At 43.7% G+C, this 27,415-nt stretch overlaps 1 protein-coding gene across 1 annotated transcript in view; it reads right to left on the bottom strand.

The window, feature by feature from the left end:
• Positions 1-459: 459 nt before the first annotated feature.
• Positions 460-27,415, bottom strand: part of LOC135896988 (salivary peroxidase/catechol oxidase-like) — a 122,073-nt gene continuing 95,117 nt past the window's right edge. Inside the window, exons 11-16 of the mRNA XM_065425550.2 lie at positions 26,816-27,025; positions 20,876-21,010; positions 18,068-18,289; positions 6,071-6,240; positions 3,966-4,071; positions 460-639 (exon numbers count right to left, since the gene is read on the bottom strand). Coding sequence (XP_065281622.2) covers positions 552-639; positions 3,966-4,071; positions 6,071-6,240; positions 18,068-18,289; positions 20,876-21,010; positions 26,816-27,025 — 931 coding nt within the window. The 3' untranslated portion in view covers positions 460-551. The remainder of the gene's footprint in view (positions 640-3,965; positions 4,072-6,070; positions 6,241-18,067; positions 18,290-20,875; positions 21,011-26,815; positions 27,026-27,415) is intronic.

Genomic DNA, 27,415 nt, shown 5'->3' with positions numbered 1-27,415 from the left:
AAAAGCCACATTATTACCTATGTGCACGATACAGATCGCTCAATAATGTAGTGAACTGCCAACCAGGTCATTACATTTGCTTACACAAGCTCGTCGATTGGCTCTGTGTACCATTACACAGGCCTACAAATAGAGCGTCGATGAAGAAAACTTGCTGAAGTAGCTTGACCATGCCCACGGTATCTTCTGTACTGATTATTTTTGGGAAAATCGGGAAAACCGTTGTCTGCATGCCATTGCAGATGTTCTACAGGGGGCATATTCATTCATGCATGTCGATGTGTCAGGCATTTTAAAGTCAGCACACTTTTGCATTTTTCCACATTTTATGAGGGTCCGCATGCATCAAACGAAGCTTTTCAATTAGGCATTTCTACAGCAATGACAATAAGTAGATTGAATCACATATGACATTCATTTATTCGGAATGAAGTTGTTAGATTCCTTTGAAACAGGTTCGCTAATGCGTGGGGGATGAAGGAATACGCTTACAGTACACAAACTTTGAAGACATTCATTTATGAGGCTGACTGCGCAGGGTCTTTTCATAGTTATCTTGTGTGCTCTTTACTGGTCGAATCTTCCCACAAGGTCAAGTTTATGTCTGGTATTTCCGTGCACGCTACCAGGTCGGTGTTGCTGTAAATAAAATATATGCAGGTAAACAGCACGAAGCTCAATAATTATTTACCGATTGATGGATTTTATGACTGGGGTTCTAGGAGCATCCCTATCAAAATGCGCATCTATTCGATATGGAACAGGCGACTGGCAAAACAGAGTGAAGTTCGTTCATGCAGGCCTTCTAACAACATGAATAATTTTTGACAAGAAAAAGGCCATGATAATTTTTTTCTTCAGCTGGATCTGTGACTAAGAACAAAGCCTGGTAGGTTTGATATTGTTAAGGAACATTTTTTGTAGCCGAGAGAATGGGGAAAGTTATGAGTTCAATAGGTATACTTTTAAATGTGGCATCAAGCTTAATGACATTACAATAATTATTTGTACTTGTGGCAACGTTAGTGTATTGTTAATCTCTCTTGCTCTGTAAACGTAGCATAAAAAGTTTCAAAGTAGTCAGCTTATATGAAGACGAAGTTCTTGGTCATCATGGTTGTCAACTCCGAAGTCGCGAAATTGAGTCAGTGGCACAACATAGAGACCAAGTGAAGCAGTTGCGTTTCGAATTTAATTATGTGGATTGCATGCATGCATTACATTGCATGTAATCTCCGCCAACCTCCGCCATGCATTACATTGCATGTAATGCATGGCGGAAATAAATTTACGGATATTAAATACCAATATTAGTTCTAAGGGAGGGGAAAGGCTGTTGATGGCGACATAGTATTTCATTGCGGGACGGGGGCAAGAAATTTAAAGGAGTGGGACACATTACGCTGACGTAGGACATGGACTCCATAACATATTTGCGGAACACGTTTCTATTGTCCTTAACGTGTTTGGTCAATGCAGATATTGTCCACAAATAGATCACTTCCTGTTTATTGACTTATCCCTTTCTTTATATAAACCATGAAGAGAGTGATTAACAAAAGTAACGTTAGCTATATGTTATGTTGTTTTTTGGCGTCCAGGGGGAGGGTCAACGAAAAGGAAGATTAGCACGCAAGTGTCAGGCGAATCTAACGGCACCATTGCGCGGAAAACACAACAAAGTGCGGCGACTGTGGAAAGCAATAGCAAAAGTGAAAGATTTGTAAAAGATCTATTCACATCGGGCTTCTGGAGCGATTAACACATCTATATTCGCGCAACCCTCACGTTCTTGTTAGCAAAAGAAATGAGCTTATTAGCAGCAAAGTAGGGGCCCTGGAAGGTAATACCATTCCAATCTGCTTTTATTTCAATCACTTGACGTGAAATACACGTGACTACTGACGCAAGTATCTGGCAGTGACCCGTAGCATTGTTTGAGCAGGCCAATCAAACGCTATCCTCGTTTATAGGATGTCAATTTTGTAATCTTTCAAAGCGAACAGCATTGTCTGCTTTATAGGCTATTTTCTTATCCAGTTAACTGACAAGAGGAGAGCAGCACGTAGAAGAGGAGAGGGTATTGGCGGAGCTGGTAGAGCGTAGTGAAAGTAGATAGCCACTTGAGGAGGGTAGTGCCGGCTTCGCTGATTCCTCGGCTTCTCATTGCTCAGCTTTCGGTAGATGGTAGAAAATTGCGGCGGCGTGCAACGAAGGGCCGAAAATGCCGCCAAAAATGCTCCTCAGTGAAGAAAAGCTGTCGAAGTGACGTCGCCTATGTGTCGAAACGGCTCGACAAGTCTATGCTGGTATAGAATCATTTCTTATATGCAAAAAATTCATTCTTCCCGGCAATTTCTAGTAGCCAGTGCCACAGCGATCGGCGTACGGCCACCTTTTATTTATTTCATAAGGGGAAAGTTTCTGGCGATTCCGCAAAAAATTACGTTTTCTCGGCGTAATGATGCATCTTCAATGGGCACAAATCACCTTGACGAGGTGAGTTTTCGCGGTTTTGTTACGTCAAGCATCAGAAAGGCGAATTGTGTGCAGACAGAAGACTGTTTACCAATAGCGGAGGGCTGATGGTGAAAATACGCAGAATAGGAAATAATTTTTCTTTCTTTTCTTCGGTCTAATCATGCCCGTGTACACGCCATGTCAGATAAAGAGATTTCGTGGTTTCTTTGGCACCACGTGACAGATAAGCGAAGTGGAGGTGGCCCCAAAAATGATTTACCAATCGTGGAGGGCTGACTGGAGAAATAAACAGAAATGCCTGGAGCAACTTTACGTTATAATGCCCTGAGATTCTGTTAGACACGTTTTATATTGCTCTAATAATTTACGCGTCATGCGATTTCGCGGCTATATATATATATATATATATATGTCGTTGAGCTTGGAGAGAAAAATACGAAGGCATCCCAGTCAAACAGTACCTTTCATATTCCAGGATTACGAAACATGCTTTAGATGCATGAAAGCGGTCGCATTGATCGAGGCAATCCACATTGAAATGGACAGATTTATCGCCGATTTTAGGCAGCTCATAGCAGCCAAGAGCATAGGAAGAAATTTCTTTGTGTCGCTTTCATGAATGAACAGCCTACTTTACCTTATAATGCTGGCGGAAGTGTGCTCCTTTCATTGTGTTATTTCAATGCTCCGAACAAATAATAGTCCCTTGGAGTGAAGTGGAGAAATAATGGCCGATATGGTTGTAACGCCCATTTGAGTTTGTGCGCATACACTGTACTTTGACGAAGATTGCCTTGGATTAAGAGAAAGCTTGTAGTAATCAAGCTTGGGTATTTGTTTCTGAGTGTACTGTGTGCAGTCTAATGAACTTTACGGTGGCACTGGCCGTTGCTGGTCTAACAGAGGGAAGGAAGACACTGTAAATGATACGATGTTCATCCACAAAATTGGCCTTCTTGGTTTCACTACCGACGAACCACCTCACTCGGGATTGTTTCGCATTCCCGTTTTGCCGTTTCGACAATATTTGCGCCACTCAACTATTATTGGGAAGCTTGCCGTCTCATCGTCATAAACATGGTGAGCTTGAATTTCAGCGTGATATTTAGTCAGATTTTGGGCTTATTTTTAAGAAACGTTATTATAGGGCGTCGTTCTACGACGGCGCTTACAGACTCAGCCGCCATCTGGCATATCACGTTATTTCGGTGCGAAGCGGCATCAACATACCTCGGTACCATAGCTGACGAGCGTCCCGTAAAACTATGTGAAATAGTGCTAGTGTGTGTACTTGTATGTGCACATTATGAGAAAGCGGGGTTTGCCTTGGCCGACCGCACATCTGACTTTACATAAACCCTTACACTACCATTATGGTTTAAATGTAGGCATGTTTTCAATTTAGTGTGTCATTATTCAGCTAAACTGTGAGGTGAACCTGACACAAATGAATGGCAGGCTAACACAGTGCTTTCGATACTCACTTGCTGTCCTGGCGAAGGAAGACGTTTCGTTGAATGCAGGACAAGCCTGCGATGTTCTTGCAGAAGACGGAGGCCAATGTGACATTCCGAATCGACTTTAGTTGGTCTATTCATGTGGTACACACAAAAAACAAAGAAAATGCAAAACCAAGAGTTGAAGCACTTTGCACTCAGTGAAAATGCCAGCCATTGTACAACGCTAATTTAGGTTGTCCCAACTAATTTTCCGGTGCCCTGTAGGATGATGCTTCTAAACAGTTGTTATTGGTAATTGTGGAAAAAATCCTTTTATGTTTCATTGATTCCATTCTACTCAATAGTGAAGACTACTTCATTACTTTTGCAAGTATTATGACGAGAGAAAGCAAAGAAATCACCAATGTACGCGACGAATAAGACGATGGAAACGAAAGTTCCTCGTCGAACATATTACGACTTAGCCACTCTTCCTTTTGTTCTTTCTAACTTGTCCAATATAGTATACGAACTTCACAGTATAGACACACAAATAGCTCCCACTCTGGTTCAAAGATGGTTTGAATTTCCTCACTGTTGCTAACACGCATAGATAATGAACCAGTAACGTCGTTAAGACATGACCGAAAGTACCTCTCTAAACTGCATGACACCTTCATAATAAATTATATCTTACAAGCTGAAGATTTCTTCCACTCTAAAGTAGTATGCGACTTTCTTACAAACCTCGGAGAACTATGACCAATATACGTCATATGTGATACCTCATGTGCTTTTATATTAGTAGGAACCACGCTTGTTTTTTAGCGGCAACACCTTTTCCTACGGTGCACTGGTGTATATTGCTACGCAATAACACATCTAGGCAACACAAAGTCATGTTAGGTAGCATGTACGTGTTTTCTATTAGGATGTATTTATTTACCGCGTAAAAAATACAATTTTCCTACCGCCTTGCTTCCGCGGATAAACTATTCGCATGCAATTTGAAGAAAGAGATTTTTGCAGTTGGTGTTTCTGGCACTGCCTAACCATTTCGGCTATGGTGAACGGTACGTAAACATAAAAAGAAATGTCTCAATGAAGCCTTTCAAAATAGTCCCTTCAGCAGTATCAGTAAAGAACGCTGCAGAGAAACCTCACAGGCACCATTATGTACGAAATTCAGCTTTCTCCGACATCCTGCATTCTATTAACTTCTAGCGCCTCTATGACATGTCGTAAAACAAGCGCATATTTAATATTGAATCGACGCATAAAATAACAAAAAATAGTTGCGGCAATGAAATACAACATACAACCTTTCACTGGCGGAAATGTATTCAAATAATAGGTACAATCTTTGCAAAACACACCATGAAATGAAAGCTTTGGTAATAATTTAAAGAACATCATTTGGTTTGAGTAGCTATTCTTGTGATCATATCATCTGTCAAGATATTTTGCGGAATTTAACCGCACAAAACTTTTAGCGGGTAATATTGTGACTAAGACCACCGTAATTATACTAAACTTCATTTGTCGTTTTCTTACCGATATATGACATTTGTACCTTTGCTTAAAAACCACTGTATGCTTGCCTCATCACCAGTAGAAAGACAAACAATTTAAAGGCAATTGCCGCAGGCACTCAAGGCTAAATTGGTCGCGATCCTATAGGAACTGAATTTTTTATTCTAATGTATTCGGCACACCTGTGTGAGTGAGCATTTCTAAATTATAGTCACCCGCGTTATTTTTGTCCTAGGTGCACGCATAAAGGTCATGCATTACACACCTCCCTCACCGGTTTTTCAACGCGTCCTCCTCTCCATTCTAGTAGAGCTTTCTGTTCCAAAATTGTCTCCCTATGCTGAGTATCTTGCGCAATAGCCTACCTTCAAGACGCACCTGCCCAAGTGCACCGGATTACCAGTACTACGGCAAAATTGTTGGATGTTTACTCTAAATTTCTTTGCAGCTAAATTGCATGAAATGCCTTGAGCAGAACATTCTAGTCATGTATTTTTTGTTTGACTTAATACCGATCGTTATGGCCACTTCATTGTTTTAACTTAGTGCCGCTTTCATACACGAGCCGAAAGTTAGAGTACACTGTTTCTTTTTAATCCAGAAGTATCCAAACTTACCTTCTTTAAAGGAGCCCGTCTGGTTGCCATGTTCGTAGTAAAATCTATCACCGAATTTGAGCCCGTGAAACACCTGAGCGATGATGCAGGCGAACGTTTCGCCAACCTGTGCTCCTTCAATTGGCTTTTCGGAAAGGCCACCGGAAAATAAGTCAATGTCAGCGACGTTTCTGTGAAAAAAAAATAGAACGCCAATAAACGTCTGAGACGGTTATTTTGAAGATTCGAGAATCATGCAAATACTAAACAGTGTGACGAGGCATATTCGAGGCGTCGAGCGACAGCCAGAAACACAACAGCCGCAACGACAGCTGAGCTTGTTCTTGTTCTTGTTCCCCAGTGAAGTGGCGCAACCGACTCTGGGGGATCGGCCATGAATCGGGTTACGAAGGAACTGTTAGCATTTCTTTTGAATAAGCATCTTGGAAATGGAATTTGAAGTGTCTACTGTTACAGGTATGAATAATCAGATATCTAGATATATTGTGAATTTTGTGAGCACGGTAATTATTTAGAAGAATTCTAACACGCAATTGTCTGTCTCGTGCACAAATATGCAGATGGCTTCACAAACGTTACTGTGGCTGTAACCCAGTACGGTAGCCCCAAAGGAAAGAGTTACAGGAAGAGTCAAATTCAAGCGAAGCTTTTAAAAGGCTTCTTATTAAAATATTTTTCGTTGAATATTTAAGCAATGGCATGCCAAAACGAAGTGTTCCAGTGATTCCCTCTCACTGCACAAAGGGCACAAGGGCGATGTAGCCAGACCAGACCTGTGGAGATAAACGTTCAGTGGGGGCAGTCGGCAGCGTAGCTTGCAATTGTTACCTAAATTTTTCTAAAGAAGCACCAAGTGTTCTGTCAAAAAAAAAAAAAAACTGAGATGCGGGAAACTAGATGTTGCCAATTATGATTGCGCGAAGTGGCATATTTCTAGTCGCATATTTTGTGCATCGCGCCGCAGTGATGAAAGCTGACGAAGGTAAAATTGGCATCTGGAAGCGCGAATTGACCGCGCGGCATGTGAAGGGGGCGGTGTTTTATAGTTCTTCTTTCTTACAAGTGTTTTGTTTTCTCATCATCGGCGATTACGCTCACTTGCTCACTTGATTACCCTCACTGTGATAGGTTTTGCAAATTTGCATCATTTGCGTCTGGTACACGCGTGTAATGTGTCAAGTGCGCAAGTGCCGTGATCGGAGTGGGTGAGCCATGCGAAGGCGACGATGACCCGCTGCAGCGGTGGCATGAGCACGCCGAAGAAATAATTCGATGAGCAACAACAACAAGCGAGCGGGGAGCAAAGAGGAGTAAGAAAGAGCGGAGGGGACGTGGCACAACACGACTGCGTGGAGGAAGGAGTTCGCCAGCACTCCAGGCATAGGAGTGGAGTGGTCGGGCGTCAGGACCGTGCTTCGTGCGTTCTACTTGACCAGGGTGACCTTCCAGGGGCGTGTCACCGCGTTCGCACGATCGCACGCAGGAACGTGCCGAGCGACGTCTGGAAAATAAGTACATGGAAATAAGTAAATGGCATAGGTGAAGCCATTTGGCTTGGTGTCCGGCGTCAAGACCTCTACTGTGCCAAAGCCATCTGCCCTTGTTCTCAAAGTCACAACCGGACTTACTCCTGCATCACTGGATCCCGGGTGTTCGCGTAAGCGCGACGAGGATTTTTCTTCAACAGTGTATGCAGCACTGTTTCTGTGCTCTGAGGGCTGCCTCCGTCGCCACCTCGTGTTCATCTCGTAACTTCACTGCAGAATGAAACTGTATGCCCTTTCTGAGTCCGACCCTTTCTTTGGAGACCTAATTCTTTTTCCGTGTGTGTGTTTGATTAGTTTGTAGAGTTTCTGCTCCTCCTTGTGGTCAATGTTCCTTAATGAATGGACTGGAGTCTGATAACGAACAACTTCGTCACTTCATGCGTTGAGGCAATGCCTCAGCTAGGATTAATTAAGTGAAAGGATCTCATCACAACGTGTCATGGAAATATTTAATGTCTAATGCACATCGCATGCGGCCGCGGCACATTTCCTGAACAATTCTTTATAATAATGCACTGTGCAAAGGAATGTAGAAGCAGAGAAAAAACTTGGATGGTCGATTATGTTTTCGAATACTAGTAATAAATTTTTACCGTATCAGGGCGGGTCTGGTTCCCTCCTCTCTGTGCCCAATCTCCGGAGAAGTCGAGACCATACATATTTTTTTATTCTCTCACCGTTTTTCTTCTTTAAGAAAAAAAAAAACATTTTAGATTCAAGGTACAGCCAACTTGCTTTACATTTTTCGTTCCCGAATATTGTTCCTCCAGGAGCCTCCTTCCTTGACACCTATTACACGGAGGCTTGTTCAGCCGTGGAGGAAATTATAGTTGTTTCAGGAAATTTTCTCACATTCTTCACATGTAATGTTTTATTCATTCTCTACCGACGATTTACCTACTGCAGTAATAGCAGCAATTTTGGAATAATATCCAAAGATTGACTGATCCCCCAAAGACGGTTTGCGCTGCCATAGAAGGTAATCCTAACCAAACCAAGCTGTACTGCGAGCGTCTCCGTAAGTGGCCTATACCTTCAGCCATCATCTCCGATCCTGTAAACAAACGCGGTCCATTGACACAGTAAATACAGGGAACATATTTTTCTAAAAGAAAATTTGAGGCATGCCTATATTTTTGTGTGCTCCTTTCAAGAATTCCATTCCACGGCAGGATGGGAAAGTCGGCGCGACCCTCTCGTCACTTCCACTGATCTCACCCAGCACTAAAAGTCACTCAAGAGAACCATGCCTCTACCGCACAAAGCACTCAATAAAACACAAGAAGTCACGTACAGGCGGCTTCAGATGGGCACCTAGCCATGCCCGGCCTTCCTGCACAAACTCTTTCCGCACGTGCACCATCACAATGCGTGTCGCTTTTGCACAGATATAGCTAGTCTTGCTCATGCTCTGGGGTTGCCCCTAGCGGCGGGGGCCGGGACCACCAAGGAAGAGTGGGTCCGAGGTCTACGCAACTCAGACCTTGAAGCACAGCTCTGGGCTGCCCATCGGGCCCGCGACGGGGCGGAGGGGCATGGCCTCTCTGTCCCGACGTGGGAGTGGCCCACTGCGCGCTGATCACGCGCGCCGAGGGACCTCAAGAAAGTTATTCATCCATCCATTCAGTCCACTTGAGAGTACTGTTTCAATGTTATGTTGCACGCAACGAAAAGATGCAGCGTTTCTTGGGCATACGTCTTAAATGTTAAGATCTTGTAATTAAGGAGTTTATTGTTGCCGCTATAGCTTGCTGTTTCTCGTCTTTAGTGTGAAACAGGACATATGAGCTTTACCAAATTTCCGTGAATGTTGCACAGCTGACCGCACAACTACCCACGCAGGCGCGCAGTCCGCGTGATTATATGCAGATAGCCAGCGGTGCGCATGTGCTCATGTACAAATGGCAAGCCGAGTGCGCAAGGCATCCATGAGTCCGTGCGAATGCCTAATAGACCGCCTAAATAAAGATAAACATAGCGACATTCCGTCACCTTGCCACCCGAGCTGGCAAGTGCCGTGGTTGCACTCACGCCGTTTCCCTGCAAAGCGCGAAACAAGCGCGCGCGGCCAGCGGCGCCTTTTGTTTTCTTGTTGTTGTTGTTTTGAATTGACTTGGACCTATGCCTTGACAGTTGCTCTCGATCGCGGCGATCAAGGTGATCGTGGTTCCGACGATCGCAGCGATCAGAAAGAGCAAATTTGGAGGATGAGCAGCGAAGGAAGCACATGCGGCGAGAGAGAGACTGCAGTAGAGCAGGATTGTCGGCACCTATTCAGTGTCCCTTTGCTTTTCCGTTCGCCGAGCACGCCACTTAGAGTCAAAGGAAAATAATAATGTTCAATGAGTTTTTTATTCAATTAACGATTATTCATTCATCACTTTAGCCTTTATTAGGTTAATCGTATACGATGCAGGGTTCTACTGTGAATGAGTGATTAAACGAAATTTTTGGCGGGTTTATTAGACAGGTTCAAACAGAGTTATCGGCTTTTGTAGGAACCTATTTTAAAGCTTGAGAGATGGCACCATGTTTGAAGCACAAATGTGTAAAGTTTCATAAAGAAAAATCTTTCAATTTAAAAGCCTAATTGGTGGTGGCAGTAGTGGCCTTTGAAAATACTAACAATATAAGTTATGAAATGGATATTCGGGTAGAATTAAACAAGATACATTCCACTAGTGAATCTCTATACTGTACAGTTAAATAAAAAATAATAAAAATGGCAGTAGTGAAAGGTGAAGGGAAAATAAAATATGCAAGAAATTGCAATAACCAAAGGAGAAAAGACAATTGCTGTTTTAGGATTTCAAGCTACATGGTCTCTTTTACAGAGCGTAGGAATGTCAACTTGCTGCATGCTTGGGTTAAACCGGCTTTTTTATTTTTTCCTCAGAAGCAGCATGCGAATATCGGTGCTCGGAGTCTAGATTCCCTAGAATTGATATAAACTGTGCTGTGCCACGCCTTTGGTGAACTGGCAGTGACAGCATGGTCAACCACTGGGTTGCTATAGTAAGCCTTGAATTGCGAGGACTTCAAGCTTCCGGCTTCGGGTGGCGTGGTGGCATGTGGGCGAAGTGAGCGGAAGCGCTCGGTATTACAGGGGACTCGCGAAGAAAGCCGACAGTCACTCAACCACGGCCGACAACCACAACCACGTATAAAGGAAAGAGCAGAAATACCCACTCAAACAATTTCAAAGATAGTTTGAAGATAAAGCGGGAACAGAATGCAGCTTGTATAAAACCCACGTAACCCTGGATAGTCTCAATTGCGGTTACCGTGCCGCCCAATACCAACTGGCCTAAGATCTGGCCTATCAAGCCCCGACTTGATATCAGATTTTAAGCATTGGATGGCATTTGCGAACTTTAGCCCTGGTAGCTGTATTGCTTTCCAGATTCCACGCAGTGCATTATATTTTTTTCTCTCAAAGTGTTCCATGGTTTATTATTGCTTCATTCCACTGCCATTTTATTTTCAGAATATCTTGATGGGCGCTTGAATAAATGCTTACTTCGTTTATTATACGCCAAATATATGTATTGCTTGACTATGGGCCTGACTTGATGTTGAATTCACACCACGTAATTATTCGTCGCTTTATTAAGGATCAAAATTCCCAATTTGTTTATCTTAAACTTAACGCCAACATTTATCGATGCGTTGCCACACATATTAGCGAATGTCTGTAAACCTCTTGCAAAGTCGGCTAGTGGCAGTATATGTCGTCTGCATACACCAGTCCAGGGACCTTCTGTTGCACCATTTGTCCATTCCGCATGTACGCATGATAAATCAAACCCTAATTTATTATTCCACAGTCGTGTTTTTATGCCAATAACGTAAAGCGTGAACAACAACGCAGACTGACACAGTGTTGCATCAGTCATTGGTGAACTTCCACCACTTCATTATATTTTCGGCCTTCCCATACAATTCGAATTGGGTTTTCTCTGTGTATCTCCCTTAGCAGCTCCACCAAATCCTTGTCCATGCATTCATGCTTGACAACGTCCGATAACAAATGCCTTTATACGTTGTCGTAGGCTCTTTTCACATCTAGAAATGCTGTGAAATTATGGGGTTTTACATGTCATACCCACGATTTGATTATGAGGCACACCCTAGTTGGGCACTCCGGAAGTTTGGGCTACTGGGGTTATTTCACATGCACCTAAATCTAACAACACTGGTGTTCTCGCTTTTCGCCCACAGTGAAATGCGGCCGCTGTGGTCGGGATTCGATTCCGCGACCTCATACTCATCAGCCAAGCGCCATAGCCACTAAGCAGCCATGGCAGGTATCTATAGAAATGCCGTCCATAATGTCTTATTCTGAGCTACCGGAGCATTTATGCCCTTAGTAAGCAAACATCTTTCCTGTAAGCGTCTTCCTGATCTGGACCCATTCTCTATTTACCTCAGCAGGTCATTTCTTTACAAGAATTATGACAGTTGGAATTTTATGGCTTGCATCGCCATTTGATATATCGGCGACATTGCTGTAAGGGACCTGTACGAGCTCGTGTTATCTTTATCACCTTAGCCATTGTAGATGACGTTCATCTTGCTTTTACGCCATCGAACTAGAATTTTCTTCGTTTTGATCACTTGTTCAGTGGGCCTAGTCAGCAGTCCCTTGCTCTTTAGGCCGACGTTTTTGATTACCTGTACCGGAATTTCATCGGGTCCTGCAGAGTTACTGCTAGGGGCATTTTCTTCTGATTTTATCCAGTCACCATACTTTCTCTGCTAAACTTTGATCTCTCAGGCTTATTTGTTGTTGCTGGCACTGTTTGGGCCTGAACTACGATGTGTTTTGTCCCAAGGTTATCCACAGTAACGTCTCTGGTGTACCGCAGCGGATGGTCTCCTTCGAAGATGTTACCACCTTCAACTCTTAGAGCAGTTTAGAAATGGTTGTTGGAGTGCCGACGACTATTACATGGTTCTATTACTTTTTCGTGCGCCTTTGCCTGTGTTGCGAATGTTATGCTCGCCACCCTTTTTCTTTCTCGGTATTTGTTCCATCTATGGAGCACTTCTGCTTCCTCTAATACCAACTTCTTGGCTTCTTGATGATCCCTAGACGCCTGGTTATGCCCTGGTATACTTTGCTTTATTTCATTGTTCCGCCACTAACCTGGTTTCATTTTTCCAATGCTTTAACCTGCTTGTCTTACTCTTCTTGTATGATGTCCACCAGTTCCTTACATTCCTTGACTGTTGTAGTAAATGGCTCCATTCTCTTCTTTATACTCTCTTTTGCAATCTGTGGCAGTGCTTGTAATTTGTTTCTAGAAATTGTGATGCTAGTGCCTTTTGTTTTGCGTTAGCATCTCTGCCAAATTACATTCGTTAATGTTAATTAATGTTAATGTTAACATTAACATCAACAATGTTAATGTTAATTGGTGTAGTGCTCGTAGACCGTTTTTCTGACTAATGACTTGTCGATACATGACTGCCTATTTTAGTATTGACAGGTTACCTGTCCATGATACTTATTTTCCCTGTTAGCTAATATATGGTGCTGTTAATCGCACAGATGAGAGTCGTTGTTAATAAATGCATCCGTCTGAATTCTCTATGTGCGCATTCATTCCACTACTACTATCACCTGGCCCCATTTCTGGATCTCATTGCCGCTTCTAATGCAATAAATCAATTCTTTATTCTTTTCTGTGCAATCACTAGCCGTCTTAGGTAAGATACTCCAAGCCATGTTTTTTTTTACTTTCCGTGCGCCGTTAATCCATAAATATACCTGACAAGTCTCTTTTTCCCTTAGCCAGTTCATACCTCGCTTAATTATTATGGTCACGCCTCCGCCTTTTCTTGCCCCATTCATTCTGTGGCACCCTCCCATACATATTTGCCCATTGAGCAGGTCGGTAAGCCTTTGGATATTTGCTTCGCTATCCCTATCCACCGTCGTTGCAGTACGTTAATCACTCCTAATATTACTACTAGTTTCTCCTCCTCCATTGTGCCCTAGACTTGTGGTTTTACTATAGCTATCACTTCCATAATCGCTTTCCTCGGAAGCGCGTAATCAGGATCACCCGCCCACACACAGCGGCTCTATTATCTCTGCTTCTATTTTTCGCATGTTCTAATCCGCAACGAAGTCAAGTCGACGGCGTCTCTGCTCCTCGTTGCCGAAAGTTGCAGCTTGCGCTGCGATGCCCTTGCACCCCGTGTCATGCTGACCTTTAGCCTTGTCGCCTTGCGTAGCCGGCACGTCAGCATTCCGCAAAGCGATCGTGATCGCTTTGCGGAATGGTGGCTTTCAGCCGCAATTCTGCGTAGGGTTGCCCATCTTCTGGAGTCGTCAATTGCTTGCGTTCACTCGTCAGTTCTTTTTCTACCTTTTTAACCAGATGGCTAGGTTACCTTGTTCCTAATCTAGAGCGTCTTGTCGCTACCCTAGCAAATATATCCTACCCAAACGGCAAGGTAGTACGATCTCATGCTAATGCTAGAAAACTAGCTTGACAATAATAGCGTTTAGCGTGATGTACGTACGTCAGACAGATATTGGGTGGAGCCCAGAACGAAACACTTTCGTGCGAAAACATTGGTGGCTAAAGTGCACAAATATATGTACGTCGAACTAACTAACTGGTATTACATCTCAAAACAGTAATGAGGATTCTTGCTGCTCGCGAGGTACCCCTTTCTTCAGCACCCACCTAGAAGACGACGGGGCCCGACATCGCTTGTGACGCGCAAATAAATGTGCTTACTTCTAGGCGAGAACAGCCACCACCCTTCACGGTTGCGGTAACTTCTGCGAAGACCACTCTACCTGAACCTGACTCCGGGAAGTGGACCGTCACGACGAGCCCACTAATTGATGTCGTGGGAAGGGCGTCGACATGGAGTTCCATGCTAACGGCGTCGACATGAAGTTGCCTCGTATGCGGGAGTGATCACGCAACATTTGAGGTGGAGTTCGGCAGAACGGGCCGACGTCCTGGGCGGTATTTCGCGAAAGATTTCAGAATTAGGATTGGCCCAGACACAGTCATAAGACTGCCTAGTCTAGACACTTAGGGAAGACGACTGTTCTACAAGCGAACACCTTTGATCCAGTGGTGTTTTCTGATGTCTCCTCACATGTATGTCTCAAGTCCACGGACATGTGATCCTGACGTGTCCTAATATGTGCTCAGAGATCTGAAGTGCTCGTACATGGAGTGGGTTTCCTTATCTGGAGAAAAGGTTAATAATGTTGAATAACCCTTTATATTTTATTCCTACTCCCTGACGTGCACATGCCTGTGCCTTGAACATCCCCAGCCTAAATGCTACCACGCATACCAGCACTGTTCAGTTATCGAAATAAGGAAGATACGTTTGAAGTGTTGGTGGGATAAGAAGCAGGGTTCAGATTGAGAGCACTGGATCCCCTTACAGGCATAGGCATATATAAAGGGTGGATACAGAGGTTTCAGAAAGAGGGAAAATATCATGCAATGATAGGCAGACTGCTAGACTGCAATACATGTACTAAACTCCGATTGGCTCATTGAAGCAAGGTGACTATTTGTCTCTGCTGCGTTTCGCACGGGCTGCCAACCCGCTATGCTGGTGCAGTGGTTTTGGTGTTGTGCTGGTAAGTCAGAGGGTGCGGAATCAAAGTCAGGCTGCATTTTGATGCGGGTCCAATGCAAAAACACCGGTGCATTCATTGAGCACGTGTTGGAGAATCGCAGGTGGCCAAAATTATTTCGCATTCTCCTGCCGTGGCGTAGCTTACAACTTTATCGTTGTTTTGACACGTTCTTATGTGCAGAATTGAATTCATTTGAAGTATATGCCAATAAAAAATATTTATCATGATTTTAAGATAGTAGTAGATATTGAAAGCGGCGTGCTTAAAATCTCCTGGGCGCGAACATTATCTTTTCTCTCCATTTTCAATAAATTCAGGTTTCTTGAAGAAGTGATCATTATGCTATGTTGATAATAAAGGGGCCTTAAAATGGAAAATAATTTGAGATGCATTTGTGATAATATTTTCATAATATCAAAAAAGCCACTTGTAGTGCGTGAAGGGGCTTGGGAAGCGAGAACAGGCGGAGAAAGGAAACACAGGTGGTAGCGCCGCTTGGAAGTTTCGGAAAAGGTAGCCATGACGTCTCCAATGTTGCTGTCGTCTGCTCGGGCACAGCCAATATTTTCTTGATAAAGAATACTACATCTTATAAAACAGCAAAGAATTTGGCAAGTTACAAGAACATTTAGGCGACGTTCGCACTTGGCCTCGAAAGATCCAGAAGGGATCAAAACTCAAACGAGTCTTCTCCGGTGCAGGGCCTGAGCGAGCAGGCGGGAAACCAGGCGCCGTCGCATATCGGTTTAGAGCCGATTTTCATCCCATGGCGAAAGCATAAGTCATTTCACTTCATCGAAATCGGGACTAGCAGGTAAACACCCAGTCATAAATTGAAGATTGATGTCAAAGTGTCAGCAGTGATGGTTATCGGCGCAATCGAACATTATCGTGTGCTGTGAGATAAAACTCACAGCCTCTACAAGGACACGTTCTCGAAGAGCGACATTTTGATGTATGTTAGCGAGGATCTGTATGTTGGAAGAAGGCTGGCGTGTCTTAACTTCTCAAGCTTTATTAGTAGAGCCGAGCGAACTGGCCACCACAGATTCCTGGGCGTCCGGTTCTTCAGTTGTTCCTTCTACATTTCGAGAAAAACACTGGCTAAAAGTATTTAAACTCTCTTCTTCCTCTTCCATGATTAATCTGACGAAGGGAGAAGATGGCGAAGAGCCGCAAAACTGCTGCCTTTGATGGCAGATTGATCAATGAATGAATATGCTGCTGTGCGCACAGTAGGTAGATGTGACGAAATCGGCAGCGGCGATGGCGAAACATATGCGAGCAACTTCGACGAACGCAAGGAAGAATTTCCGCTCACATTGGTCTTCTAATTTTTCCCGACGCGAGTTTGAACAAAGCCTGACTATGCCAGAAACGACCTCAATGCCAAAGAAAACGAAATACTTCGTGCTCTATGACGTCGCACTTACGGAGTGCGCTCGCGTTTGAGTAAGGAATTCAGAATTGAAGGTTTGATCTTCATTTTCTTTATTCCAATAAACAACTTAAGATTGCAAAATGAACGATTGTAAAGATTGGGAAAAATGTTATCATTGTCAATTGATTTTGTTTTATGTTGGTGTCCGCTTAACGTAAGATTTCGAGTAACCGGCCACCTCTGAATGATTGTTCCCCAACAGATTTTTTTATTGTGTAGCCAAATATTGTGATTACAAAAAACACTGATTATTTGCTTCGACAGAGATCCACATACCTGTATTGTATGCTAATGTTTTCGTGCTAGTTGTTCTGTTAGTTTATATGTTTATGCTGTTTGCGACTTGGGGTGCACAGATTTATCGGCATCGACGGGTGTCTGGTGTTCGCATTTATTGCTGCCGCAGCACTTTTATGAACGAGATAATTACGAACCTAGCTGCTTAAGTTTTAATCCAGATGGTGACTGTTTGTACCACGACATTTCTGTACAGCGAACAAATGAGGCTCTAATAAACGTGCCTCTAGCAAAAGAGTAGTGAATATTGATCGTTGATGACGCTGGAAAATCCATAGCGCAAGATTTACAGTGTTTCGTCTTCGTCTCTGACAGACTTACCCGCCCGCCTTTTTTGACATGATGTATGCGTTGAAGGTCAGCTCTTGGAAATGTTAGTTTGATTAAGCAGCTAATAAATGAGCAGTATATAGTAGTGAGGCAATCTTGACAAAGGAACCGGGCTATTGTTTGCCTAATTTTCCTACTATGAACTTTGAAATAGCACTTAAGCAGACCAGGCGCGCATCTGGTCGTAAGCGGCCACGACGAATGCCGTAGTACGCCGCCTCAGATTTTTCAGCGCACCGCGGGCAACCTCGGGCGGTGTCCAATCTTCGAGGTCCCACCGAATCGGGCGTTTTGAGCAGTGCGTCAGTGCCGGCAGTGGGCAATGGCGCTGTATTTTTATTCCGTTTTGGTGTCAGGAACGCCTACTTTTCCTAGACTTTTGCGACGTACCAACCAGCATAAGAAATGTAAAATTTTGCATGGAAGTTACTTCTTATCTATACTATGTGAAACTGCGCTTTTTACGTGGTTCTAAATTTTGCTGCAGTTGGCCTTTAACTGTGTGGTTGGTGGCTCACTATTGCGTGCCTTGTAAACCTTACTTTATACGAGAAATTAGCTCTCATATGACTTTCTGAGGTAATGAGACGATGGATAAAAATATTGCTATTATATTACAGAACATGAAGAAATGACGCGACATCTGAATTAGCTCGCAACACGTTTCACGTGGTTTCCTCGTTAGGGGCTCAGCATAGCGACAACTGACGCTGTGAGAAAACCATAGGCAGCGTTATCATCAGCTGTGTACGTACCCATAGAGATCCTTAAAAATCTCTGTGACGTTCGATTCAGCCATCAAATCTGTTAAGTTTTCGAAATTCGTCACACTAATGTTCCGGCAGTGTTGTACGTAGTCAACGTAGGGACGGAGGCCATGGTCCCGGCCCCTCTGAATGTCGGTGGCGAAAAGGTCGGAACCGTAGTCAAGGTACGGTTGGCGGAACAGGTTTCGTGTGACACTGTGGTCACCATACCTGCGAAACGGAAAATGGAGTTAGGTAAATGAAAAAATACAACTCCAAGTGATTATTTCAGCGTACTGTAGAAAGGAATACGTATACCGTGACGGGTCTCTTAATTCAACTGAGAACAAAAAAAATTCTGGCCCTAATGTCTGCGAAAGATCAGTTAATTATGTGTCAGAGAAAACTTTTTAACGCGACAGCGTTAAGGGTGCGTGTCGCAAAAGATATGTCGTTGGTGTCGGAGTTGGCGCCGACGGCCATGTCCGTCTGAGAAAAGTCATCCCCAACCGGGGCGTCCCGATCCACGCAGGCCCTTCGCGTGGCTGAGAGGCCTTAGTGAACTCCTTAAATTTCATTATGCAAAATAGAAGTGAGGCGTGCAGACAGGACACAAGAGTAGAGAAGTGGACAACACGTGTTGTCCACTTCTCTACTCTTGTGTCCTGTCTGCACGCCTCACTTCTATTTTGCATAATGAATCCTTACCAACTAGCTCAGCTTTCTGTCGTTCTAATCCTTAAATTTCTCAAAATAAATGCGTAAGTCAATTCGTAAAGTGCGACTTACAACCTACAGACAGGATAGAGTCGGATTCTAATTTGAGTACACGCGAAAACATAATTTCATTAGGCGAAATCTCAGACTCCGCCTTTTCCAGCTGCCGTTTGAGGTCTATCTCAGGAGCGGTGCGCGACGCGCGGTTCATTGCAACGCCATCCTCCACGCATTCACGAATCTCTGAAGCAGTCAAGTATCTTTGAATGCTATCGCGCTCCACTGTTGAACGTGAAGCTAAAGCGTCCTCCAAATTTTCAAGAGGTACTGGTTAAGAAGCGTAAGGAGGGCGTAAGAGGGGGATAGCGGCGTATTACTTATAGTGCAACAAATGTTTATCTTGCTTTATGCGTCTACAGATGGCACACGTCAGCTTCTGGCACTCACGTCGCGATATACTGTGCATTTATTGAAACAATAAATATATAACCAACGATGGGCATGAGATCCTCATCTTGTAATAGGAAAAAAACTGGTTGCGAACGCTAAAGCACTGCTCCGGAAATGAGCAAGCAAAGCTAAAATAGCAGATTTTCGGTGAAGTAAATAGGTTTACGGCAGCTTCGGACCTTGATACAGCAAATTCTCAAACTCCAAACCTAAAGAATTAGGACTCAATACCACAACGGTACAAAAGTGTGAATAAATCTGAAAGGAACAACAATGGTCTGCAACGACGGAAGGCGGGCGCAAAGAAAATTTTCCTCTTGTTAGTTTTACAGTTCCAATAGCACATTTTCTCTGAAGCAAGTGGGGTTCCAGCAGGAGTCGGCTTGCGAAATTCTCACAGTAAATTTTGGAACACCACACATCAACCATTAGGACACAGCACGAGAACTTCACAAAAGTGTGATTAAACCCGGAAAGAACAACGGCGGTCTGCAAAGAAGAACGCAGGCGGAAATAAAACCATGCTCTTGTTCGTCTTACGCTTGAAATAACATACTTTTGGTGAAGTAAGCAGGCTACTAGGAGCCTGCACCTTGCGACGTTAAAGCTGCAAATTTTGAAACACCCGACCTAAACCATGGAGACTTGGTATACCAACGGTACAAAACTATGAATAAACCTGAAAGGAACAACGAAAGGCTGGAAGAAAACGCTGGCGCAAACAGAACCTTCAACTTGTTCATCTTAACTTTGATGATTGTGCGCAGATCGTTCGAGTGACCTAAGCAAACAGAAATGTCAATGAAAGATGAAATGGTTTGACCACATTATTCCTATTAGGTTGTTTTTGTTACAAAACCATGTTGGCGCCTTCGCTGCCGATCGCAGACGATTGCAGCAGGATATGCCGCGCAAACCAACGAGACAGTTTGCATGCAAAGATATCGCCACGTCTAGCGTTGCGTCATACCTCGGCCGATGATGCTGAAGTGAAGTCGGGGGCTGACACAGAAACAGCCCTCTTACGATGCGAGCTCAACAATGGCGTGATTGGGAACGCCGCCTGAGTCTATGCAGCAATAGCATCTCGAAGGTGCACGAAATGAGACCGAAGAGTCGCCATCGGGGGTTCTCGCATTTGGAAGTTTACGGCGCCGTTCACTGGGGTCACTGTGCCTGTTTGTCTGCTCAGCAGGAACACCAGCGTTTGTGCGCTCAACGCTCGCGCCAGCACTGGGAGGAGACGGAACGCTGTCCCGGGTTCGCTGTGGAGCCGATGGGGGAGGAGCGTGTGTCCGCTCGGTTTTATCACTTTTGTAGCCAAACTAGTTGCGCATCGCGCGTCTCTGTAGGCCTCAAAAAAGAAAAAAAATTGTACGGGCGGGCTTTACGTACATAGGATGCCCCCACAGCGCTTCGAGAACGGCGCCGCCGGCTGGAGTGTCCACAAAATTTTTATCCCAATAAAAAGCTAAACGCTTTCCCATAAGTGTGTCGGCACCGGTTCTTGGTTGACAAGGCGTTATCGTTATGCTCGCGCTGCGTCAAGCATGCCGTTGGTGCTCTCTGGCAAGCTTTCTGACAGTACATCTAATAATTACTCCATTCACTTAAAATTTTAAGTCTGTTGCCAATAGAAGAAGTAGTTACCTGTCAAACTGCTGCATCGGTTGCTTCAGGGACCCTCGAAGTACGCTGTCGTGGAGGCCTTCACTATTGTTGTGTGCTACAAAGTACCCAGTTGACAGATTAGCAGGTTCGAGCCAGTTATCTGTTTTTCCGAACCTGCAAGAAGAGGAAATTCTACGTTGCTTCTGGCATGATATTCAGAAAGCATACAAGTAGAGAACGTAGACGCCAAAGTAATAATATAATTAAATTATCTATCTAATACATTTCCGTATCACATAAGTCGTAACACCTCACTGCATGAGTTCTTAATTTTGTTCACAAAATCAACAATGTCTTTTTTTTTATGTCAAATATGCCTAAACAAACGTGACCCTTATTCGGAAACGCTTGCGTGTAATTTTATGAGCCAATCTTGGCCCGTATTATATACGATACAACACGCATTTAGTGGTATATTTTACGGCCACGCTGGAAGGCATTAGTATTACAGAAATTGAGAAAAAAATATCAAAGTCAATGATACTTGTATACTTGAATAGCAACTGATAACTGAAATACTTGAAACATTCCTTTAAAACATAGAGTGCATTTCTTGCAGCTATATCTTCTAAAGTTTCTTTAAAATTCGAAAACACTTGAATATTTACATGAAATGATTTAGATAACTTAGCATAATGTGAAATGTTGATTTCCATAATTTTTAAAAGATTGATGGAAGCGGATTGGAAACAATAGTTATCTTAAGATAATTATTTGTTGGAGCTATTATTACTATATCTTCGACCGCTACCGGTATCATGTTGACTTCATCGTATTCATTGCTGGAATTTTTCTAGTTTCTCAGCTAGTCGTAACCAATAATCGTTGTAAGAAAGAGAATAGAATATAGAAACAAGCTACTTAGCCATCAATCATGATCTTTCGCTATTCAACAAATATGCTGTCGCCTCGAAAAAACAACCCGGAACTACCCATTACTGTGTAACATATATTACAGAGGTTAATGCTTGCTTAATCGAGCCATTTAAATGCCTTGAGTGCTCAAAACTACACAGTACCGTCATCAGTAGAAATTACGCACCTTGGTATTTCTTTTGCGCCAATCCTAAGAGCAAGGATCGTCATAATACCGTGTTTATTTACGAATTTTTGCACTTGTTACTCGAGTTGTAACCATGCATTTTTGAAGAAAAAAAAAGGCACTAGGGTGTTCTTGGAAAACTTTCAAAATTTTAAGTGCCAAAGCATGATGCGATTATGGGGCGCGCCATAATGGGGCAGCTCCAAAATAATTTTCCTCTGGGTTCTTTACCGTGAACCCAATGGCCCCGGGTGTTTTGCATTTCTCCGACATGGAAATGTGGCCGCCACGGCCGGGATGCGATTCCGTGCCCTGACGCGTAGCATTGCAACGAATGGCAAAGCCGCTACGCCATGACGACGGGTCAGAAGTTGTTTCTCGTGCTATAGCCGCTATCTATTGTTTCGCCGGGGATGAGATACCGTCTGTGTACTTATGTACGATATTCTTTATTTTTATTTTAGTGTCCGAGAACGAGATGCTTCTCGGCATACCATGTATTGTGCACCACGTGGAAAAGGGTTATTACCACAAGATCTGGTTATTCATGTTTATGCGAAGCACATTACGAAAGCTCCACCCAGCTCCTCAGGCGCGGCGGTGTCGCCTTCAATGACCTTTGACCCCATGTCACACCACGTGACACCGTGACGTCACGACAGAGGAGAAACGGGGCTCCAACTCGCGCCGTCGCTGGCGGCGTCGCAGCGTTGCGGCGGTACATAAGCAATTGCGCTTGTTTCTAGGTGGCTTTGGCTCAACTCTTGCAAGATGGGCTGGGTGGGAATCGAACCAGGGTCTCCGGAGTGTGAGACGGAGGCGCTACCACTGAGCCACGAGTACTTTTTTTTCTTTATTTCCATCTTGGCTACAAGCCTCAAAAGTGTTTGTGATCATAGATCACACTCGTTTTATATGTGTCAAAGTATCAAGCATTGACACCACAGCTTCATCACAGTCATTCATCTTGTACACGTCACGTACCTTCACAACCATTTCCACAAAATATTCATACACAGTTCGGCCTTTAACATCGCAATGTCTATATGCCAACAGACTACGCCATACTGCGTGCAGTCCAAGTAAAAAGATAACATCCATCTGTTCAAAATCGCGTTCAGGGGGTAAAAAACGAATGCCATGTGGATTGAGGGGTAGGTCTATCTTTAACGTTCTCTGTAATATATCCCAAAAGAATATGGCATTATTACAATCGATGAAAACATGCTCAATCGTCTCAGCTTTGTTGCACAAAAAGCATCTGCTTCCCCATGGCACATAAATCCCTCTTTCCTCTAGCCAAGTTTTAACAGGCAAGGTTCCCGTGTGAAGCTTGAAGAAGAATGTTTTAACGTTCGCCGGTATCCACATATTTTTAGCCCTTTTAATAAAAGTACGTCTTGCCCAGGCCCTTCTTGAAAAATTAACCGATACAATGGAACAGGGAACACACTTTCAATGAGATCCTTCATAAGACGCTTTCTTTTTACATTGGAGAGGTACTCAAGGGAAAATCTCGCCCTAAGGAAACGATAGGACGTTACAACTTCACGCAAGAACCTTGAAATTGTGTAGTGAGGGCCAATGGCTGAAGAAACAAAAAAATCAGGCATAGAAACTGTTAACATGGTTTTAAAAAAACAACACAGAAACGGGTCTCTTTCGTCCCTTATCAATATGAAACGTGATACAACTTGCTGACACGATGCTTCAAAGCGGTACAAAAGCGCCTCTAGTGAATGCGGTGTTGCCTTAGAAACGAGCTGCGTCGCTTGCTCAGGCGCACATTTCGTTGCCGCGCCGAACGCTGCGTTTCTCGACGCTCACCGCGTCCAATGCAGGGCGCGTAGTCGCTGCGCCGTAGCCCATTGTCTGACACCCCTTGGCGGGTCGACGGGAACGCTGTCGCGTTCCACTCTTGAAGGCGAAGCAGAGTAACGCATGAGTTGTTTCTTCGTCTAGCCAAACCAAATATAGCCAAGCAACAGCAGTTCACCAGGCTAAACAGTGGTTCAACAACTAAAATAAAGGCTAGTATGCTTCGCATCCTGGGTTCAACCTTAGCTAAGCCACAGCCATTTTTTATCTAACCTTTTCTTTTGATGTTCCTGACCCTCACTTGCGGCGCTATTCGTGGTCAATCGCCTAGTTCGTGTGTTTGTGTGGGCGTGTTTGTGTCAGAATGCGTTCGCGTTCAATTTTGAGCAAGCGGAGTGAATCTATGCCATAAGCGATTGCGACAACTCCCAAATATATCTTTTTATCTGGCGGAAAATGACAGGTCCTGCATGTAGAGTGGTCGGTTTTGCTTAAACGGCCTCTCATCCAGAAATCGTCTGGCTCTCTCACCAATGAGCACGTGTAATATGGTATGTAATAGTGCACATCACTTCCGCGGCAAAGCCCCTCCCGCAGCCCTATTCAAAGGGCCAGCACTTGTCTGGTTCGCAGGAGATGTAAACTGTTCATTTGAAAAACTTATTATGTTCTGCTGATAATAATGGTCCCACGTTCTCGCGTCGTCAAAGAAAAAAAAACTGCTAAAGCGAAGGGTTAGCTCTATATTGGGGCGAACGTCGGCCCAGAAAAATAATTGGTAGTCACAGAGCAGGGTCAGCGGCGAGCATGATAGTATAGATCTCATTTGCGGGTCAGGTGTGTCGGCAATTTGTACATTAGTTATCGTGCAGTTCATCCTTCGCCCTGGTCCTGGTGTACGTTGTAGGATGCACACCAGTATTTGCGTCGTACACGTAAACTGATTACAGACAACACTGATTCGCTTTAGGGTCGACGACTGCATTAAAAAAATATCGGATGCATTGAAGGCGCATGCTGCACCTAGCGATAATTTTGTGACACTGGTTCGCCAGTGAAACATGGTCAGTAGAAAATGATAAACAATATGCGCTTGTGATTACATACATATCCACCCATTTACGTCATTGCGTTTTACTGAGCGAAGCCCTGGCAAAAGCAGTTATCACCGTAGGCAACAACGACGCGCTTCGCGTTGTAACGGCGCTAGCCACTTTTTTGTTTCTTGCAAACATCATACGAAAATGAAGAGTTATTGGTAGCCTTCATTTTGTGCTGCTAGAATAAGCTTCGTTCCAGATGTGCTTATCGCACCCACAGCACCTTCTTTGCCCGGGAAGCCTTACCTTCGCTAGACTTTCAAGAACAATATCGGCTGAAGCTTGATGTAGGTGGACGAATGTGGGCATTTCAAATTTATAGCTTACGTAGATAATTTTGTTTTCACAAGTTCAGCAAACGCTGTGGTTGTTCCGTGGGAAGTATGCGCTGAGGCACCGAACGACTGTTGGGAAATTTATTCTTTTTTAGAGCTTTGTCACCACGAAAGTATTTTGCACCTATTTACCCCTTCATAGTCTAAACTTTAGGGGAAAGGTGGGGTTCAGATAAAATAGGTTTAGGGGTCCCGACGATTTGTTAGATTGCGGCGAAAAGTATTTGTGAGGTGCGGAAATGTCCAGAAAGAAAGTAAGGAACGTTTGTTTTATGAGACGTAGCGCGGATATTGGAAAAAAAGAATTATTCCTTATAAGTCGAGAAGAGCATTTCCGCGAATGTTTTAAGAGCAATCACTCCACAAATAAAACATTCTACACTGCGAAAGATTTTTGCGAAAACATTAGGCTAATACCAATAATGACTAAGGAAACGTAGACGTGTATTGTCGATAGTTATGTTTTGAATATTGAAAAATTGCAAAGCTTTGTTTTTTGAGCAAGCAGCTGTCTCTGACTCCGGGATCAGCAGCTTTGTGGGACCGTTATATCTTAGCCGATGAAGCTTAAACATTTTATGGCAGATCTTGGAATATTTCCTTGCGCCTTAACCCAATAAACGTGCATTACCTAGCTATATTGCAATAAAAACTTGAAACGCAGAACATTACAAATGTAGCGACGGTAGGTCAACATTAAGAGCCTTTGAAAAACAATGTCAGCGGATTTTCAATAAATTTTACACAATGCTCTCGCAGAACTGGTAAATCTATTGCTTTCAAAACATGTTGCATCATATTATGTTATTGGGCCAAGGTTTGCCTATCTCTACAACCATGAAGTGTCTTCCGCATGATCTGTGTACTTCTTATCATAAAAGCGACATTTAAAATCGAAATTACATTCATATTGCTTTCCGAGCTCATTCATGCGGTAGTAAAAACACGTTACTCACATAGCGTCTTTCTTTCCTATTCTGAGTAACGAAATGAGTTCAGCTTAGGTCGTCAGTGCTCCTGTTTCCATATTTTTTCTATGGTGCATTAAGTTACCAAGTATAGAAGAGCACGCAAAGGATAACCCTGCTTCTAGCCCTACTCTCGAACCACACCGGCTACCTTACACCTTGCCCATGTATACGATTGATGCATTCTCACACTAGGAAACCTCGATGAAACAATTGCAGTGCAGTTCCTGGATTTTTATTATAATAGGTAGGAAATTACTACCACATAATGGAACCAAGACTATTTTTCCCAGGTATCTTTGCTTTGCACAGTAAAAAAGCACTTAACTAAGACAAAGTGCAAAATTCCCGTCATTCTATCGGAAAACGTTGCAGCCAAAAAAATGCCTGGTATAGAAATACAATCTACTAGACATTCAACGTTGTACTCGAAATCTCGGTCAGTTTATTTATTCTGTCCTAAAAATGAACAAACGTTCTTAGCATCGGTTTCTAAATCACTGAGACACTGCTGATCGATGGAGCATAGACGCTCGAGGGGTTGGAGAGATCACGCAGTGAATGGCTCTCTCCCTAGAACGCCATGGAGTTGGACAAAATAATATTTTGGTGCTATGAATTTCGAGACTAATAGGATGAGAGAGACCTTGCTGCACCTCCAGAAGTTCTTGTCTGCTTGGGAGTGCCCGAAACGAAAGGCGGCAGCCGAGAACTCGTTCGTAATAGTGGGGTCGACACTTTTGTTGTAGTCGGTGTAGTTGTTTTCGCTCGGGTTGAGTTGAAACTGTTTCATCTTTTCCTCGCCCAGCATCCACGGAAGCCATTCCTTGTACACGATGTGTTGGAAAATTCCTTCGCAGATTCTCCTGAATTGAGAGATGAACAAAACCGTGTAATTATTCATGTCGTCTAGGAACCGTTTGTACGTCATTTCAGCAATACTAGATAAATGTGAACCACACAACGTGTGGAGAAATTCCTCCATTGTATGCAGCCTTGTGATGGACTCGAAGCAGCGTTTAAGGAGCGTTTGTTCAATTATAAATGTAAATTTGTTACGTATATGCGGCTTCGTTTTCAAAACAAGTTTGCAGTGATCTTTCAAAACGTGAACGAGGGTTACGCTCAGGCCAATGGGTACTATTCTGAAGTTTCTAAGCAATGGCGTCTTGTCCGACACACCTGCACTGTCGAAAGCAGCGTAGCGCGTTCCTTGGCAGCCTGTGGGCATGCCTGTATCGCGTCTTTTGCCGGTC

Source organism: Dermacentor albipictus, chromosome 7 (genome assembly GCF_038994185.2).
Source record: "Dermacentor albipictus isolate Rhodes 1998 colony chromosome 7, USDA_Dalb.pri_finalv2, whole genome shotgun sequence".
In the NCBI taxonomy this organism is placed as follows: domain Eukaryota; kingdom Metazoa; phylum Arthropoda; class Arachnida; order Ixodida; family Ixodidae; genus Dermacentor; species Dermacentor albipictus.
This window is presented reverse-complemented; position numbering and strand designations above follow the sequence as displayed.